Genomic DNA, 15,260 nt, shown 5'->3' on the forward strand with positions numbered 1-15,260 from the left:
CGGTACTCATCTCCAAGAGCTAAGGTCACATTTGCAGGGCTGTGTAGCCACATTCAGGTGAAAACAGTATCAGATAACCCCTTCCTGATACTGTTTTCACCCGATACTGTTTTTACCATAGGATGTTTGTGAAAGGCTTAAAACATTTGTCAGGCACTTCACACAGAAACTCCAATTTGCATACAGAGGTCACTAACAAAAAAACACCCTCTGGGATACATTACAAAAGGTCTCTAAAAATGACCTTAACTTTGTGGTTTATTTCCTAGAATGCTCTACTGCCTTTTTTTTAACAAAATGATTAACCCAGTTGCAGCACAATAGGAGGTATTGTAAGGAGGAGATAAATGAGATGTTCTCAAGATTGTGCTTCAGGTCATGGCAGGGATGAAGACAGCGTGAAACTGGAAACTAGCAGAAAGCCCCAGATCTCCCTGCTTAGGAGTGAGCACCTGAACTCAGGAACTTCCAATCCCACATGCCAGTGAAAAGATCAGACGGCTCTGCTTACCTTCACTGTCGAAAGTTCCCTGTATTGGCAGCCCCTTCTTCTTTTGGGAACATGGAAAAAGATCAATAGGATGGGTTTATTGTAAGGCATGTCGTGGATTTCAGTATAACTTTTCATTTTATCCTTAGGTTTTCACTGGTTCATTAGGCTTACTGCATAAATGCTATTTTGTCAGTTAGTCGAACGGACCAATTTTCCTACTATCATTTGGTCACAGAAGTGTACTCGAACTTTAAATCAACTACCAGTGCCAGTTTGCACCCAGTTCCAAAGGAAATTTAAACCTCATATGTAAATTCATATGTACAACGAATGCTAATAAGGATAAATATGCTTCTCTTTATTTTCTTAAAGAAGACGTGGTCTAAAACAGCCCTCTGACACCACTCGGGATTCCATGAACAACACGGTGGACCTACTTTTCCCTTTCCCAGCGTGGAGAATCTCTCCTTGTCTTCCTCCACGGCTCTCAGGTTGGGCTGCGACAGGTGGTTGGCCCTCAGTGGACTGGCGGGGGCCCCGGCGTCCGCGTCGATGCCGCTGACCACGGCCCGCCTGTAGGAGGTGGACCTCAGCCCCCGCCTGAGGGTGCCGGGGCTCTCGAGGTCCGGGTCGCCCCCCCCGTCCGCGTCTCCCACGCCGAAGAGGGCCCCCGAGCCCATCTCCACCAGGCTGAGGGCCCGCAGCGCCCGCTTGGTGGGCTCCAGCAGGCTGTGGCTGTGGCTCTTGGCCAGCTTGACCTCCGACGCCAGCCCCTTGGGGATAAGCTGCTGCGTCCCCATCTTGAGAGCCGCGGGGCTGTGGGTGCTCAGGACTACGGCAGGAGACGTGGGAGAGTCGGGGCTCTGGGCAGCTCCGGAGGACGCCCTGTGGAGCACCTGCCTCTCCCCGGGAGGAGACACAGGGGAGCGGTCCCCCTCTTTCTCAGGAGACCCGGGCGGGCAGCAAGACGGGGCTGCGAGGCTGGCGCTGGGGCTGGGGCTGGCGCTGGGCGCGGCGGTGTCCTTCCTGACCGGCGGGGGGCCCGGGCTCGAACTGAAGACGATCTGGTCCCTCTGTGACGTCAGCGTCACGGGGCTGGACAGCCGCTTCTGGGGTGCCTTTGTTTTCTGGCAGGAGGGGCTCTTCTCCTGACAGCCGGGCCGGGCCCCCCCGCTCTCGGCGGCGCCCGCAGCTCCAGGGGCCCAGCTCCCCGCCCGCCTGTCCACCTCCGGCTTGCGTTTGGGCAGCGCAAGCTTGCCATTGGACAGGTGGCCGATGCTGATGCTCCTGACCACTCGCGCCTTGCGGGTGGGTCTGTTCAGCACGTGTTTCAAGACCACCGCGCCTCCTGGAGACGGGATGTTTTCTGCCGGCTGCGTCAGGGTAAAGGAACACGGGTCCTCCACTGGGAAATCCGTCATCAGGACCCCGTCGATCTGGTAGCTCAGAGGCCTGGGCTTGGCTTTGCCGTGGTCCCTTGAACCATTCTGGCTTGCAGATCTCCTCTTCCACAGAGGGGCGATATTATTGTTGGATAAGTCCACCTCGTTCCCCGCTTCCATGGCGCGTTATTCCCGAGAGAGGACAGTGAGTCTCAGGGAATCGCATAAGGAAAGACGCTCACATTACAACTCCTCCGATACGTGCTGCAGCGCCTGGCAGAAATGATTTTGGAAAAAAAATGATTAAACACTACTTGCGCCGCCCTTTCTGTTTCATCACTGATCTTTGCCGAACTTCACATCGGATCGTGCACTAAGGCGACTAGAAAAAAAAATACATACATAAGGCTAGAAAAACCAAAGTGTTGATCAAACAGACGTTTGACGCGCGATGGGTAGCAAAAGGAAACGAGATAACTTAAGTTCCAATTATTTTCTAGAACTGCGAAAGCAGTTCCTTAGCGGAGTAGAGGTTAATCATTAAAAAGACAAGAAATCCAGCTACATGTACAGTACTTACCTTGCTGTTTGTTTTGCTGCGCAATCGCGTCATTTTGTTCACTGCTCTGTCCCGAACTACTGTACGCGTCCAATCCCACTTTCCGATCTTTGCGTGATCCGGACCTTGTCTGATTTAGCTTTGCAAATCCTGGATGCAGTGCGCGATTTCACAAATACCGGGTGACGAGCAGCCCCTTTCTGCTAGATTCACCGGCTTTGCTCCTCGCTCCCTCTTGAACCCTACGCACTACTGGGAGAGCAATAAGAAAATGAGACCGCAAGAAAACGAGGAGGAGGAGGAGGAGACGCGGTATCCAACCAAGTTCAAGCACCGCAGTGTACAGTACACGGAGACGGGCTAACTCAACGACATGAAGTGCAATTAAACAGCCCACACCAGAACTAATCACAACAGATAACGTCTACGTCCAGAGTTACAGCCCAACGTCACGCCAGCGAAGTCTAAAGCACAGTGGAACAAAAGTTGAAGTTTTCCAAGCGTCCGTGTTTCAGAACAAGTTCTAGGCATCAAGCGCCACCTAACGGACGTACTAGACATCACACAGAAAGTACTGTAAACCTGCAGACTCTTTTAGTCTCCAGACTCTTACAGTAAATTCACAAATCGTCACAACAAAAGCGGTTTTCTTCGGGGGGTTTTCTTATAAGAAAAAAAAAAAGCAATCATTTCTGGGAACTTACACGCCATGGTATAAAGAGGTTTAATTGTTCCATTTTAGGTATTTCTACACAAAAAGCTTATCAGACACGAGAACTTGATCGCCTGTGCGACCATGCGAGGCAACATTTGTGTCACAACTACAGGAGGTAATGTAGCGTAATTCTGCGGCCGTCTTAAATTCGGACAACATGCTTTTAAAAGGGGGGGGCAGTTCTCGAGAAAGGTAATTAAAGCAATTTAACATAAGTTTAAACAATAATCAAAGCAAAAACAACGAATCATAGCTCTCGCGGTTGTCAAAACAAATAGACCTAATAATAAAAATGCTAATAATGGCATTTCAGAAGTGATTGACGAACGAACCACACAAAAACACTTTTTTTTGTCTACCGCAGACACTGATTCCCACACAGACCCCTTTATTTACCCCCGAGTCAGTCTGACTTCTTTAATTCAATTGTTTTCCCCAGGTTTTATGTTATATAAGGGCATTACCTATTGCTTTCCTCGCCTAAAACGACGTATTAAGGCCAACTCCTGAGTGTATTATGGGCTTTAGAAAAAATGGCAGCCTTTAACAGGCCGGGTTAAATGAGACCCAACAGCGCCAATTGCAGCGTTGCAAACCTGCCGGAGTTCAGCTCAGGAACGCACAGCTGGTTCAACAGATGTTCACGTTTTAAAACTTGCAACCTGACGCTTTGGTAGAATACACCAATAGGCGCTGATGAGATTTTAAGGATTGTATGTTATAAGTTATAAGCTGTTTCAATTTGAGTGTACTGATGATTAATACTATATGATATCTGACAAGCCCTGTCATCGATTTCTTGGTTTTGTTCCTGTTGTACTGTATATGAACACTCCGCATATTTTGAATTGGCACAATGCTCCGCTATCTTCAAATAGTGCAAACAGCATTCAGTTCAGTTTTGTACTACTGTACTAGTAGTAACATGTACTACTAACAATAATACATCTATTTAACAGAAGCAAAAACAATACAAATACAAAAGGCATCTCCCTTATAATGCAAAAATTGAGTTTTTGTACTTGATTTTTAAAAGGCGAATGTGCTGTTTGGGATTTCTGTCTGTTGGACGAACATGAATATAAGTAATAGGTTTATTCCATGCTGAAAAAAGAAGAAAGAGAACACAACGTTTCGGCCGTGGAGCCTTCTTCAGGTGTGAGAGAGACAGGGCAGTAGGCAAAGGTAAAGTAGCGGGAGAACAAAGGCTGGGAGAGAGGAGGAGTGAGAGGCGGGAGCAGGGGACAGAAAGAGAGGCCAATCGAGAGGTGTGAAATGAAACTTCCAATGAATGGAGAAATTTTAAAAGAACTGAAGAATTTTAAGTCTGTCGTTAAGAGAAGGGAGAATGTCCGATCCTAGCTACAGAATAATTTTGGTTTCGGTGGTCTTTCTGATGTATGAGTTCGGAAAACCGTCTTGGAGAACACAGACGGAGAGATTAGAGTGGTCGTGGCCGTCAGAGGTGAAATGAGAAACAACATGAACATGAGTACAGTTGTCCTTTCTTTAAAAGGTACTCAAACACTTCAGCATACAGTACCAGAGAAACAGAATTCATATAATAACTGTAAGATATAAATACAGTACTATCTCTAGCACATCAACTAACATATCAATTAATGCGCTTTGATCCACTGGTACCCGTTTATCCCAGCGGTTCTTCGTCTTGACTACAGCCTGTACCCGTTTGGTTCTGTATATCTGTTCTCACCCCCCTGATCAAAAACAGCCGAAGTGGGTCAGTTCAATATTATAATTAGAGAGCGAAAAACATAAAATCATATATTATTTCAATTTCACAGTAAAATCAAGAATACGCGAAAAACGTCTTCTTTTTTTACAATGTCGTACATTTTTCCAGTCCAAGTGAAAATAAGAAAGAACACCTTTTTTAAGTTCACCTTTAAAATACCTAGGCTTGATTAATTAAAGTAATTATACTTGCATGCCGATGTTTAATTTGTGTTTATTCAATGATTTATCTTGTAAAACAAACTGGCACCTGTTGCACCACAGGTCAGGGAAAGACAGGGTATTTTATTAGGATGATTCAGGCGATATACCCTGCTTAATAAGCGCTTTGAGAGGACACTTTTAAAGGCGCTATATAAGATTAAGTTTTTTTAATTAATTATTATTATTATTATTATTATTATTATTATTATTAATAAGACCTGTCAAACTATCAATTTCCACCTTGAATAATGTCCTCTCAAACACTTTGTAATATCTCTGGAAGTTTATGCATCAGAAGACTGGTTTATGGTTTACATTCAAGCTACTTAAAGGTAAAACAGTGATTCATCTTAGACTTGACTTGACTAGTCTCTTTTACAGCAACACACATCGACCCCTAAATCGAACTAAAACCCTCGTGAGAATACTCCAAAACTGTCCACAGGTGTGACGATTTATAAACGTAGTCCTTGAGGCCGTCATTGCGACCACTATTCACCACACCTTCCTGAGCAAGCCTTTCAAAGCTGAAGCTCATTTGTAGTACTCCACATTTACCACAAGATGACAGTAAACTCCTTTTTTTGGCCGGTAAGGAAAAAAGTCCAAGTAGGTTCTTATCCGTCCGTGATCAGATTTTATGATTTCAGACCTTTTGGGAATCTTTTTTTTTTCCAATTTCAAAGAGCTTTATTGACATGACCAATGTACTAGTGTGTTGAAGAAGCAGTAGCAATTGCCAAATATTAAAAAAACAGTAAAATACTACAAAATGTATCTGTGACAGGAGATCACATTCAGAGCTGCCAACTCTGTTGAGTTTAATAATGAAACGTTTTGTCATTTATTATATATGTTTATAATAAAGTCACACTGCTACTCAGTGGGGTCGATATATTATATCGTACATTACATATTGTACCTTCACAGATGCGGTGGTGAAATCAATGGGTTTGTGTTAACATGATTACATTTTGGTGGCAGCTGACACAGTGTATTTTTGTCCAAGCTAGAGTAGGTACCTTTAGGCCGTTATGTAGTTTCAATCAGGATCAGATATCTATGGGTGTGCAAATGTTAAAGTGTGTGAACTTGGACAGTTCTTCAGGAATAAGTACTACATCTTTCTAGGATGTATTAGTGATCGGAACACTTCAACAGATATTACTGACTTGCCAATAAACACTATTATTATTGCTAAAAAGTGTCCTTTGTTAATTAACAGGTACTAAACAAAAAAAAAACCCTGAAAAACTGAAAAATGCCATTTCAAATAAAGGGTGCCAATAACCTTAAGGTATCTATTTGAAAAGAAATGGCCTTCTCTTGTAGGCTGCTTTAGGTAATAAATCATGGATCTAGGTTGTCACGTCAAATGAAGCAGAGTTCTAGCACCTAGCTTTAAAAACAGAAACATTTTTTAAAAATATGCTGTGGTATTCCTGTCAGCAGTGTCAGCAATGCAGCTGAGCGTGGCAGGCAGTAGTTCCAGCTGTACCGTGGGATAATTTGGATCGCTTCCACCTACTGTGTGTGTGGGGGAGTGCCATTGTAGAGTTAACGTATAGAAACAAGAGACTGTTGGCAGCATCCAGCCTCTTCCATTGTTAATACAAGTGGATGGGTCTGCCGGCGTGCTCATCTGACGGCATATTTATTCATTAGGCTTCCAAACATGGAAGTGAACAGTGCTCATAAGGATTTGTGTTTCATTTTTACTTCCCAAAATTCAAATTGGCTCCTGCCGACTGCCAGCTCCATATTTGGCAGTTATGATAGCGCAGACACAGAAATCGAAATGCTGTTTGGTGTCAACCAAGACGACAGTGTGACCCATATATTCAAAGAACCTTTAAAAATCTTCCTGGGAGCAGGCGCACCAGCTGAAGTGAAACTTGGCAGATTTCTGCTATACCCAAACCAGCCTCAAGCATGCACCTCACAAGTTGCGACAATTTTTGTCTTCACCGGGTCATTAAATTTGTGTCCACAATTGACGTCTGTTAATAATCATTTGGACAATTAACTGTAAAGCTGATAGGTGTCATTCTTATAGCAATGTATTCAGAATAATGTAGGCAGTGTTCTAGAACCAAGTTTGAGTGAAGAGAATTGTCAGCATGCATTGGCTGCAAAGGAACAAGTGAAGGTTAATTCCACTCTGAACAGAAAGAGGAAACACTTCTTCCACTTACCAATGCAATTGCAGTATATATCTCTCCAGAACCAATTCAGTTTCAGTATGGATGATTCTAGTACCAATGCAATTGCAGTAGGCATCACGCTAGTATCGGTGCAATTAAAATACTGAAACAGGGTTCCTGAGTAAAACAAGATAACCACACCACTGCTATTTCAATCTGAAGTTCACACCACTGTTCAAGAATGGTTGAAGTATTTTACTGCAAATTTAGCATGTATCATTCCTGGCACAGTAGGTTTCAAAACTATTGTCCTACGCAGCAAAATGATCAAATCATTGTGCAAACGTTATACTGTTACTGTTTGAGTCCTGCTTAGCCAATTAAAGGGAAGTCCCATTTTCTCTGAACAGTTATTAAATCTCAGTAACATAATAAATTCATTCCATTTATAGAAAAAAATCACAAATTCTGAATTAAGCACAAAATCATTGCTTTGTGAAAGTACTGTATTGTCACCATGCTTTCCCAAACCCCTGCTCTCGTCAACAGCGAGAGCGAGACTTTTACGAGAATTGTGATGTGAAGTGGCCCTTCCTGCTCACTAGTTCCTGTATTGACTACTATAATACAATGTACGAGCTAATACGTACAAGTTGTGCCGCAGACACATGTTCTAACATGATCTGCATGCAGAGTTAACAAGTAAGTGGTATTTGTCAGCAAAATGACAGAGTCGAGAGCAATATTTCTATTTGTATAAGAGAAATGTATTCAAAAGCCTGCTTGTTTACAATGTCATAGGGGCACTTCACGCCACCAGACGTTTTGTTGCCTCATTCTGAATCTCAGAATATGGTGCTGCACATACCTGGAAATTTTGTCTATTTTGAGATATAAATTGGAGGTTTTACACATTACTGTGCACATCTCTACATTTTATCTTTCATTGTGGTTTCATTGTGCATATCAAACATATCAACACTTCCTTTAACATTGTTTGTACCAATGCAATGCAATAGCTTAAGGTATTTCCATCGATTTCAATATCAAAAGGTAGGCACTGAAATACATGATTCTTTGGCATGATTAAGCTTGCCTTAGGAGCAGCAACCTTACCATAAGGATGAAGGAGTCCCAGCCCCCTGCCCCCCTCCCCGATAGATCATGCCAAAAACTGCAGCCACAGTGCTGATACAGTAAGCATGGTAGAGGCTTGGATGGAAGCATTCAAGACCTGCATTTATTCAGGGGAAGAAAGTTAAGTCTGTGGAATGAGCTGGATGTTGTTTTCTTGCCAAGTCTTTCTCTTCTCTGCTCATCATTTTTACTGTTCTTTACAAACATATCCAATGCTTGCTGCAAATCATGAAATAAATGCTGATTAGCCTGACATAAGTAAAAGAACAGACTGTCGTGTGCTGTTCTGGAATCAAACATGGCTTAGATAGGTGTCCTTTGTGTAATTTGTTCTTTCAGTTTCAGCATGTTATCGTTATCGTTATCGTTAAATCCAGGTATTACACACAGGAGTGTCATAAATAAGAAAATGTGATCTTGAGAGTATTTAATGCTAATGAACATTTGCTATTCCTATTCCTCACACTCAGTTTACCAAAGTAAACTGTTGGAAGTATAAAAAAAGTGTACGTTTAAGTTAGAACAAAATACTCTCGAGTGTATTTTCTTGCAGGTACAGGAATGAATATACATTCTGTCCTCAGGAAATGAGTCTTGAAAATGCAGCACTTTGAAAAGGAAAGACTACAACTATGTGCCTGGAGGGGAAGCCAGTATAGACTCCCACATGTTTGTCGTGCTTCCAGACAGGGCAAATATTACACTCTCTACTACTATGATTTTTCCTGTGTTTATTTAACAAGCTCCTGCTAGTGATAAAACAAACAAGCAGATGTTTTGTTAATACATCAGCTTCTTTAATTAATGGTTTAAAAACCATGTCAATTTTCAGCCTTTTTATGATATAAATAGAAGCAGAAATTTGTATCCGAGTGGCAGCACTTTTCAGAGATGCTTAATTACCGTAGAAATAAGTCAATTAGAGTGGATTGCCTGTGAATTTTGAAGTATTAGAAATTCAATTGACTTTCAGTTCCCTGCACTCTCTCATCCGAGAGACAAACAACAAGTGATGAGCAAGCAACACACTGCTTGAGACGTCTGCATTTCTTTCAGTTGAACATAACAATGTAAAAGACTAAACCCTTAAAAACTCTAAATGTTTCTGTTAAGTCCTGAATAGTCATTCTGAGTCTTTTTCAAATATTTTTATTATTAATAGATGTAGGTCTCCCTTAAACTTAAACTGGACACCCTGGAGGGTGCAGCTTTGAGGAGGCAGCTCAGATATATTAAAAGACAAGTGGGGGCAGACAGAAGACATGGGGAGACTAACAAGCTCATACAGCATCCTGGGTCTGCTAATTACACTGCTTAGAGTCATCTAGTGCCTGCATAACTACCAGACAGAAGCCTTTGATGAGCTAGATTTCATGATAATTTATCAGCAAGTGAAGTCAGGATCAAAGGTGAAGAAATCATGGCTTGACTCCACTGAGCAGCAGGTTTCAAGCTTTCAGACCCTACTGTTGTTTAGAGAACAGCGGGAGAGTGTGGCCAGACCTGCATGAAGCTCTCCAGCCTAGAGACAGCTAATAATAGAAACTGCCAGCCTTTTCAGATGCCAAGCATGACTGTGAAAGACTCAATGTAGAGACCAGCGAAGGGAATCAGACGTTTTGATGTAAACTGTATGTGTGCATGTATAAATATAAATATGTACTGTATGAGCTGGCCTTAACTTAAGATCATGTGCATGCACCACAACACTAAGCAAAAAACAGAGTCTTCACAGTGTAGTGGAAGAATATTAATTCCTTTTCTTAAAAAAAAATAACGTTGAATATATCCAAGCAGGCAGAGTGCATTGTGTCCTACAGAAAAATAATGTTTTATGTGCTGCAGCATTGTACTCGAAAGTGCCAGAGTAAGATTTGTAGCCTACAACTCTCAATCTGTCAAGTCTGTTAAGGAGACCAGACAGTCATTAAAATTAAGACACTCCGGGGACTCTCGCCCCGATATTAATTTCTCATCGAGTTTGCTGTGGCATCAACTTCAGGAGAGAGCGTCATTGCAGAAAACACCCGAGACCACAGACTCTTTGATGTATCCCATTAATCATTCATTGTCATCTGTGCTTTCTTCCATTCATTGGCTTAACTCCTGTGAAACAATAGTGTTATAATGGGCCTCAGAGTACCTTGTGTCTGAAGAGATTCCCCAGTCAAAATGCAGTTCTGTTGATGATCAGTGCAGCATATTCTTGGTGCTGCTGTGCCACCACCATTCTCATGGGTGTAAGCACCCAGCTTGACCGCCTGTAGCTAATGTCTGCTTACAGGAGAAGCACAGCAAACAACAAAACCTCACTCTGAGCCACAGTGCTGCAATTAGGTTTTGCAATTAAACTTTTATAATTAAGTGCATTACTGAAGCTGCTCAATCTATGTCAACATTAAAAAAAAAACACATTTACTTTTAAGGGATTAGGTTTAATCTTGCAACACTGTTGCATCCTTAAAGTGAACTGAAGCTGTAAAAAGAGGTCAAGCACATCTCTGCAGCAGATGTCAGATCTCTTTCACACCTGTAACAGCATCTCCTTACGCTGCTATAAACAGGATCCATGCTGTGGTGCAGAAAGAACCAGGATTATTTCAGCCTTCCTCCTGAAAGAAGTTTGCATTATCAACAGCAGGCCCATAAATCAATGTGTGAACTCCAGCTGGAGTCATCAGCATAGTGTAAAAAAGAAATAAATATGGATTTAAATGGAAATGTCCCCACTGAACAAAGTTTTATCAGGCTGTACACATCAAACTGCCAAATACCACAATTCTAATCCAGCTATACTATCATCACTAAATATAAATTGTTATTTTAATTAAATAATTAGGTGTATCAAAAGATTCTATATCAACACAGGATTTTTTTGTCTTTGTGTCAGGCAGACAGCTGGTACTGGCCGTTTATTTGATCATTATTAATTGTATTATTATTGTAACAACTTTTACCCCCACCATTTTCTGTTTAAAAAAACCATGTGACAAACTTTCGCACAGAGTTAGGTGAAAAGGTAGACCTTTTTATAAATCTACTGCAGTATAATACTTTGAAGAGTCAATATCTTAATGGCAATGTCACCATGCGAACAAGTCAGAAATTTGTAATATTAACTGTAATGTGTTCTTTTGTTTGTATTGGAGGAATATAATTATTTTTCTATTCCTAGATGTTATGTCATGTGGATGAGCGTTAAAGGGAAAGTAGAATGAAACTGGCAAGGAGGAGCTGTATACTCCTTATTTGTATTTAGTTTTTATATTAATTGTGCATTGTGATCCCAGCATTCACAGCATTTATATGGAATTTAATCTGTACAATATTATTCTTGAGCTTATTTTCTTTTAGACACATTTTTTTCCCAAATAAAGTTTACTCTGTACTTAAGCAAGAGCTTGAAAATACTACTTTGAAATGCCTTTGAAATTGGATGTCCACAGAGGATGGTGTATTGTGGTTTCCAGCTCCAATCCCACACCGCAGCTATTAAGCTTTCAAAACTGGCGCCATCAGAGAAAGTGTTGCAGAGATCGGGTTCCTTGAGAAACATTATAATTACATTTAATAGGGGCAGGTCTTGACAATTGCTCTGTGAGCCTTTACCAATTTAGCCTTATTTGTTTAAATGTATACCTGGATTAGCTCTTCTGTTCTGATTTGGCAACAGTTATCGTGTCTGGCTCCCTACGCAGTTGAAATCAAACAATCATGTTTTTTAATAAGCCCTGCATTAAGATTAAATGTGGTCATTGCAAGGGGTGGTGTTCAACTATTCAGATCCTGGCCTCAACAATGTAAAAAAGCATGTCATTAGTTAACTCACTCCTGTGCTGTTAGCAGCTGTGCAGATTAAGTTTTCTTAATTAAATTTAGATTCTGAGGGTGATCCACAACAGTGTACAGTATGTGTCAAACTGCTGTGCACTTAACATGAAACAACAGACAGAGAATTAAAAATATAACTAAATAATAATCAACACTTGCAATCAAAAAGTAAAATTGGGATGCAGTATGTCTAATGACTGATCAGTTTCCTAAACCACAAGAGTTTTTCATTAAAAAGACAGACATGATGAATACCTATAAAAATACAAAACAGAGGCTGTTACCACTTTATGGATACCAATAATTCATGAATTCAAAAGTCTAAGAGGAAAAACTGAACATAACAGAACCAGGGCAAATCTTTACTTTTGTGGAATTTTTTATTAATTAAGAAGTATTGCAGATGGAGGAAAGTGGTACCAGAGATGCAAGGGCCATTTCCTGGACCATCTGATAGTAATCCTTACACAGTTCTGGACACTCCACTCAAAGCGCTTTCCAGGTCATGGGGATCCCCTCCACCACCAGTGTGCAGCCCCACCTGGATGATGCTCCAGTGCTCTCCCCACACACCAGCTCTCAGAGGGGAGGAGAGCAGAGTGATGAAGCCCGTTCAGAGATGGGGGTTATTTGGAGGCCATGATTGGTAAAGGGCAGGGGGAAATTTGACCGTTGATACCAATGTAACATCACATGTCTTTTCGAGAGATGACCACAGAGAGTCAGGACCTCGGTTTTATGTCGCATCCAAATGATGTTGTTTTTTTACAGCATAATGTCCCTGTCACTATATTAGGGGCATTAAGACCCACACAGACCGCAGGGTGAGCACCCCCTACTGGCCCCACTAATACCTCTCCCAGCAGCAACCATAGCTTTCCCAGGAGTCTCTCATCCAGGTACTCACCAGGCTCACACATATAGCTGCTGGCTATACTACCTTGGTTCCTTAAGGATCAATTAAGTGTTTAAATCCCTGGAAGACTCAAAGTCCTGGAACATAGTGGAATTCTGGAGAAAGTCTGATGACTCCTATTTTACACAGTTCTGCTGTCTACAGCTCTGAAACATCCGGCGCTAATTAATATTTGCATCCCCACAATTCATAGTAACTGTTTTCTCTGAAACAAGCACTAACCCTGTGTGCAAGGTGCTCTCTAAGACATGCAAAGGTATGAACAAATGCAAGCTATGGCCACTGTCTAATTCAAAAGATTAAACTACAGGAAATCATTTTGGTGATGCATTCATGAACATATGGACAGTGCAGGGCTGCTAGACACTGGGTGCAGGAGGAGCTGCAGTAATATCTTTCAGCTTGTCTGCATTCGTTTCTTCCTCTCTTTTCCTGCTGTTCTCTGCAATGATAACAAGCAAGAGGGTGTGTGCTGTGCACTGTATAAGCGCCGGATACATACCATATGGCAGACTGCTGTTATTTTATGAAGACGACAGCTCGCATCAATGAAGATTGCACTGTTAGATAATGAGACCTGGGCTGTGGCAGCTCAGTTTGATTAAGTCAGCATATTTTATGGCTGAACACACCAGAGCTAGAATGTGTGACAGATTAGAAGGCATTGCTGGGGGCAGAGGCACACCTTGTCACTAGTTTTATTTATATCTTTGAATGTTTTATTTTTATTATGGCTGTTTTATTTATTAGGTTTCAAGTAAGACTATCTGCTGAGTGACATCATATATTCTGGGTCATCTCTTTTAAGACCTAAAACTGTGACAAGAAAAATAAGTAGTTTTATATGGCAGCCAGCAGGTCAGGTGACGTTTCACCATGACCACCTCAGGAATGCAACATTTTGGTTACAGTGTTTTTAGGCAGCATAAAACTTAAATAAATAAATCTAATGACAATTAACGACCTCTTTGAAAATAAATTGTCCTGACTGACAGATGAAAGTCTCAAATCAGGCACTGTTATAGATTTTAAGGCCTAGTAGTGGTGATTTTTTTACAAATGCTCTCCTTCCTGTACAATGTAATAATGGCTTATAGTCCATATTTCAATTTCTGTACATAAAGAAAACCTAAATAATCATTGAATAAGAAGGTAAGAAAGACTGCAAATGAGAGGAGACCATTCAGTCTATCTGGCCTGTTAAGATTGGTATCTTATTGATCTGATCAGATCAGGGGGGGATCTCTTCCAGCTGTTCTTTGAAAGAAATGATGGTATCAGCTTCGGCTTCATGGCTGCTTGTTCCAGCCCTTAATGCACAAATTTACTGCGTTCTGTTCTCAGTTTTTAATGCATGACAAATATTCCAAATCTTCAGAGGCATTGGTGAGAGTAACCTTTTGGACTACTTCAGAATCAGAAGTGAAACAAAGGGCAGTGGGCCTCTGGAACAACATCTTCAGAGTTGTTTTTGAAGCCAAAATCAAATTCTCTTCTTGTAATAACACTTCCATATTTCTCACTATCACTTCCTAGGTACATCTAATGCACCTCGCCTTCCTAATTGTACATTTATCATTAAAAAAACAGTCCTTCTACTTTGTTTCCTCTTATTAACTGAAAGCTAAGAAAATAATCATTTCCTCAGGACTTCCACAAACTTAAGAGTGTGATTTGCAAATTCTTTGACCACTCTAAGGAGTCAATAGGGCTTCTTAAAAATGTAGTGGGATTTTAAAATTAATGGCCTACCTGTAAAGACACCATGGAGAATGTGTATAAAATAGAAATGAAGGAAAATAAAATGTATATCTCAGCCTCCAGTCACTATTCTGGTTTACCTTCATACGAGATATGATTTCTAACATATTTCTCACAATTGGCTGCCCACTGAAGCTCAGCAGATGTGAGCCTGGCCAGTACCTGGATGGGAGACTCCTGGGAAAGCTCAGGTTGCTGCTGGAAGAGGTGTTAGTGGAGCCAGTAGGGGTAACTCACCTGGGGGTCTGTGTGGGTCTTAATACCCCAGTATAGTGACGGGGACACTATACTGTTAAAAGGTGCCGTCCTTCAAATGAGATGTAAAACTCAGGTCCTGATTCTGTGGTCCCAGGGCGATTTTCT

General features: G+C 41.5%; 1 protein-coding gene across 2 annotated transcripts in view; it reads right to left on the minus strand.

The window, feature by feature from the left end:
* Positions 1-2,924, minus strand: part of LOC148677299 (rho guanine nucleotide exchange factor 26-like) — a 40,370-nt gene extending 37,446 nt beyond the window's left edge. Inside the window, exons 1-3 of one of the 2 annotated variants that reach the window (XM_088620039.1) lie at positions 2,456-2,924; positions 931-2,148; positions 512-548 (exon numbers count right to left, since the gene is read on the minus strand). In XM_088620039.1, coding sequence (XP_088476165.1) covers positions 512-548; positions 931-2,055 — 1,162 coding nt within the window. In that variant the 5' untranslated portion in view covers positions 2,056-2,148; positions 2,456-2,924. Of the gene's footprint in view, positions 1-511; positions 552-930; positions 2,149-2,455 lie in introns of both variants that reach the window. The other variant, XM_088620037.1, reaches the window with a different exon arrangement.
* Between the last annotated feature and the right edge of the window lie 12,336 nt (positions 2,925-15,260).

The sequence above is a fragment of the Lepisosteus platostomus genome, chromosome 2 (assembly GCF_059453375.1).
Source record: "Lepisosteus platostomus isolate fLepPlt1 chromosome 2, fLepPlt1.hap1, whole genome shotgun sequence".
NCBI classification, from domain to species: domain Eukaryota; kingdom Metazoa; phylum Chordata; class Actinopteri; order Semionotiformes; family Lepisosteidae; genus Lepisosteus; species Lepisosteus platostomus.